The sequence below is a fragment of the Chinchilla lanigera genome, unplaced genomic scaffold, assembly GCF_000276665.1.
Source record: "Chinchilla lanigera isolate Chin_1 unplaced genomic scaffold, ChiLan1.0 scaffold00154, whole genome shotgun sequence".
Taxonomy (NCBI): Eukaryota; Metazoa; Chordata; class Mammalia; order Rodentia; family Chinchillidae; genus Chinchilla; species Chinchilla lanigera.
In genome coordinates this window covers 1,878,265-1,883,246 of record NW_004955555.1, presented here as the reverse complement: position 1 = coordinate 1,883,246, position 4,982 = coordinate 1,878,265, and the positions used below count along the sequence as shown (strand labels likewise).

The following is a 4,982-nucleotide window of genomic DNA, read 5'->3' as shown; positions in this document are numbered from 1 at the left end:
GCCCCAGGCTCCCCGTGCGCTGGGGGCCCACCCACCGGGAGCCAGCAGGCAGAAAGCTAGCCAGCCCGAAGGCTGGCGCTCCCCGCCCACAGCTCCGGATCCAGATTCTTGATGCTCAGAAACCAGGACATAACCAAGCTGCTAAATCTGAAGGTAAATTGTTACACAGCAGTGATAACTGATACAACTGCTCTACAGTCAGTTTCATTACCGGACAGGGCAAATCTGCTCAGCACCAGCACCACCGCCATGGGATTTACTGCATACCTTCTGTGTGCTGAGCAGAGTTGGAAGTACCAGAGTGAACAGAAGAGCTCATATTCCCACCTGCACGGAGCTCCCAGTCTGCTGGAGAAAACAGAGCATAAGTGAAGAAAAAATACTGGGGATGGTGGCACATGCCTGTAATCCCAGCATTTGGGAGGCTGAGGCAGGAGGATCTCTGAGTTTAAGGCCTGTCTGAACTGCATAGGGAAATCCTGTCTCAAAACACAGTACAACGCAACACAACACAACAAAACAACCAAAACCAAAACTAAAACCAAAACCAAAAACAATCAACCTACCCATACAAAAAAAGTGAGAAAAAAATATAGGATGTAAAGCCAGGCATGGTAGTGCATGCCTGTAACCCCAGCACTTTGGGAAGCTGAGGCAGGAGGATCAAAAGTTCAAGCCCAGCCTGAGCTGTCTCAAAAAAATGAAAAAGGATTGTGGATGTAGCTCAGTGCAAAGGGCCTGGGTTCAATTACCAGTCCTACCTCCCCTCAAGATGTTAAAGTTGGATGTATGCGTGTGATAAATACTGCAAAAAATAAAGCTAGCCAACTTTGGGTTCAGCGGCCCTTTGAGAAGGTGACATTTGAGTGATGCTGGTGTCTGACTAGAGTGTGTAGGCAGAGGGAGTAGCCAGTGCAAAGGCCCTGTGGTTGCCGCTGATTTTGCAGCCAGGAGGCCCACACAGGTGCTGCGAAGGGGGAGGGAGGAGTCGGGGAAGGGAGTTGTGCAGCCCGGCAGGCACTTGGGCCTCAGGGGGACTTTGGACTTTCATCCCTATGGGAGAAGACATGAGACTTTCCTTCTGGAGCCTCAGCTTCTCTCTGAGCAGCGAGCAGGGTGGCCCCTGCTTCTGACGGTGGTGCCCGCCTAGGGACACCCTCTCAGGTCCCCGTGTGGTGCAGGGGCCCTGAGTGCCGGGCCCACCTTCCTCTCTCCCCTGTCCTGCCCCTCCCCCATCACATCAGTGTCCGATCCGTTGCAGGGGAAGCGAGCTGCTTCCTTCCTGGCCCTGGCGGGGCTCCGGCTGGCCATTGTGTGCATGGCTTCAAGGTCACCCCCCCAGCCACTTGAGCAAGGGCGTCTGGGGCCAGGGGAGGATCGGCTGAGGGGCTGTGGGGAGGTGGGAAGGCTGGGCCTCCTGGGTCCTGCCGTCTCTGGGCCAAATCCTAGCTGAATAGCTGGGCCAGTGGTCTCCTGTTCTTTGTACCTTTTACTTTTCTTTCTTTCTTTCTTTCTTTTTTGTTAAACAGTTCCTGCCTCTGGGCTCCTTAACTTCCAAAGCACAAAAATCAGCCAGGCCAGCCAGGCATGGTGGCACACATTACCCTTGTAATCCCAGCACTAGGGAGGCTGAGGCAGGAGGACCACTGTGAGTTGGAGGCCAGCCTGGGCTACACAGTGAGTTCAAGAACAGCCAGCACTACATAGCGAGACCCTGTTTTTCAATTTTTTTTTTTTAAACCACTTAATCACTCAGACCAGTCATTAAAAATTGAGCCTCTGGGGCTGGAGATTTAGCTCAGTGGCACAGCGCCTGCCTGGCAAGCGGGAGATCGTGAGTTCCATTCCTGGTACCAGAAAAAAACCAAAAACCAAAAAAAAAAAAAGCTTGTCAAAAATTGAGCCTCCAGCTGCCCTCCCTGAAGAGCCAACTTCCTGGCCAAGGGAGGGGCTGGGGGTGGGAGTACTGGGGATCAAACCCAGGGCCTTTGCACTGAGCTACATCCCCAGCCATTAATTTTAAAATTATTTTTATTTTTTATTTTGAGACAGGGTCTTACTAAGTCACTAAATGCTCGAATTTGAGCTCCCCCTGCCTCAGCGTCCCAGAGTGCTGGAGTTACAGGCCTGAGGCACCCCAGCCGGTTTAGAGACACGCATTTTTAAGGAGCAGCTGGGAGATCCGGCAAAGGCGGCCTCACCTCCCGGGAGGCTTTGAGGCGTCCCGGCAGCTGTGCTCAGGTCGTGCTGCCAGGAGCCGGACGGGAAAGGACTCTCTCGTGCCCGGTTTCCTGGAAGCCACCCGCGGGGTCACCGCGCCGCACACAGGCGATGACACAGGGCGGCCAGGGCCTGCAGGCGGCGGGAAGGAAGCGCGGAACCCGGGCCTCGGCACAGCCTGGCGCGCCCCGCGGAGTCCGGGTTTTCCGGCGCCCAGGCCAAGGCCAGCCCTCGGGGGAGACGCGGGCGCCTGACCCTGCCCGGGGGCACTGGGCTCTCCGAGCTCCGCAGGAGGAGGTTCAGGCCGGCGGGAGACCCGAACAGCGCCCCTGTCTGGTGGCCGCGGGGAGAGGGGAAGCTGGAGCCAGGGCTTCCGCGCCGTGCCTCAGTTTCCTCATCTGTAAAGCTGAGGAACTGGCGATAACTCCTCCAGGGCTGCTTGTAGGCGTTCACTGAGATTGTGCTTGAAAAGGATGAAAAATGGTGCTAAGTGCTTTGGCAGAACTTCTAAGCTGTTGCATTTCTTTTGTTTTTTTTGAGACAAGGTCTCACTAGGCAGTTCAGGCTGGCCTTGAACTCACTATGGCTGGCCTCAAATTTGCAGCGATCCTCCTGCCTCAGCCTCCCCAGTGCTGGGGTCACAGGCGTGTGCCACTGTGCCAGGGGTGCTGCTGTTTTGTGGTTTGCCACTGTCTTAACTGTGAAGGCCGGGGCTGGCATGTTTGGGAGGACACAGTGAGGAGCCCAGAGATGCCCAGGGGACTAGACACCGGGTCCTGGGACACCTGAGCCTCTGCACCCTGAGGACACAAAATCCTCTTGACCTAGAAACCTGAGCTGCTGCTCTCTCCTACCTCTGCCCCAGCTCCCTGTGCCCCTCCTGCCGGCCTCCTTCTGCCCTCCTTTGTGCCAGAACCTGTGTTATCTGGGGCAGCAACAAGCCCAAGAAAAAGACCGCACTTCCCAGGCCCGCCCTGAAGCCAGGGTGATGATGTGACCAAGAGCTGGCTAGTGTAAGTGGGAGTCGTCGGGCTGGATTTTGGGGAAACTTCCTTCCAAGGGCACAGTCCATAAAGAGACTGTGGAGATTTGTGACTTGGAGATTTGTCCCCTTTTTTTCTACTTCATGCTTGGGACATGGATGAAGCAGCTGCAGCTCCAGCAGCCATTTTGGACCATGAGGTGATTGGGAAACTAGAAGCCCTGAGCTAAGGGTAACAGCAGGGAGGTAGAAAGAACTGTGGACCCAGTGACACTGAGGGGCCTCCACTTCATCTCCAAAATACCTGCTTCTGGGCTGTGTGTCATGCTTGGGATCACACCCAAGCCTCATACATGCTAGGTGAGTGGGCTACCACTGAGGTATGCCCCAGCGCTGGGCTGCTTTGTTTTTGTCTTCTTGAGACAGGGTCTCACTATGCAGTTCAGGTTGGCCTTGAGATCACTTTGTAGGCCAGGCTGACCTCAAACTCGCAACGATCCTCCTGCCTCAGCCTCCCGGGTGCTGAGATTATAGGCATGTGCCACCAATTTCAGATTTTATAACCCCGTGCTGGAGGTCTTTACTGCCCAGCTCCACAGGGACATCCCCAGAGGGGCCTCTCTGCCCCTGCCCAAGGCCCCTTTCTCCACCAGCCTGGACTCTGTCCACGCTGCTTCTGACCCGAGACACAGAGCCTCTGCCTTGGGACAGGCGGCTGGGAGGGGCTGCGCTCGGCCCTCTGGAGAGGAGCAGTGGGGCGAGGAGTCTACACCCCACTCCCCGCAACTCTCCTCTTCCTGCTTCGGGCACCATCTGCTCCCAGGGCCTTTTCGGGTGGCTTGGATCACACGGGGGACCAGAAGGTGGGCTCTACTGGGAAAGGGGGCTGCTCCCTGAGCGTGAGCGGGTGGCCAAAGCGCTCCGCTTGGTGCCGCTGGGAAGGGTGGCCTTGGGTCTCCTGGGGAGCAGGACCCTCAGACAGAATCGGGTGCCCCAGAGCGGGCCGGAGTCTGAGCGCACGTGCGCAGCACCGGCGGGAGGGCGGTTAGAAGGAGACGCCACAACGCGTGCATTGACCAGGACGTTTATGCCGGCCGGGCTGAGACAGCAGGGCCCGGGCTCTAACTCTAGGCGGAGACGGAGACGGACGGCAGGACCCCAGCCGCACCCTTGCTGGAGGCCGGAGGGGACAGGACCGCTCTTCTCTCCCGAGGGCTCAGCCGTGGCCTCGCTGCTACTCCAGGGCTGCGGAGAGGACGGGCAAGGGGGGCACAAACGGGACCTCAGCGAGCTGCAGGCCGTGGCCCCCGGTCCCGGCGCCTGCTGCCCCGCCCACCCCGCCGCCCCGCGCGCCGCGCTCAGCCTGTGCCAGGTTCAAGTCAGGAGCGTGGCGCTGGTCCTCGCGCGCGGGAGGCAGCTGGAGAAGAGAGACAGGTGAGAAGCCGTCCGGCCTGGTGGGGGGATGCGGGTGCCACCCCGCGGACAGGGCCGAGGGCCAGGGGCTACTGCTCAGGGGACCCCAGAGAGACTGGGCGAGGGGGTGGTGATTGTGTCCCTGATGTGAAAGCTTCCAGTCTGAGGGTGGCAGGACCATCCCCGGCTCAGGCGCAGGACTCTGAGAGTACCCCGAGTGGAGGCGGCTCCCCACAGGAAGTGACGTCACTCCCAGCGCCTGCAGCTTCCCGCCCAGTGCACCTGCCTCAGTAGCATGGCTCTCAGGCCTCCGGAAACGCCCAGTTAGATGGAGGGGGCACGGGTCTTGACTTTGAGAGCCCCCAGT

The 4,982-nt window shown here is 58.5% G+C and overlaps 1 protein-coding gene across 1 annotated transcript in view; it reads right to left on the bottom strand.

Moving 5' to 3' along the window:
* Positions 1 to 4,334: 4,334 nt before the first annotated feature.
* Ceacam16 (carcinoembryonic antigen-related cell adhesion molecule 16) overlaps positions 4,335 to 4,982 on the bottom strand; it is a 19,693-nt gene continuing 19,045 nt past the window's right edge. The window contains exon 8 of the mRNA XM_005412473.2: positions 4,335 to 4,447. Within this exon, the coding sequence (XP_005412530.2) occupies positions 4,437 to 4,447 (11 nt within the window). The 3' untranslated portion in view covers positions 4,335 to 4,436. The remainder of the gene's footprint in view (positions 4,448 to 4,982) is intronic.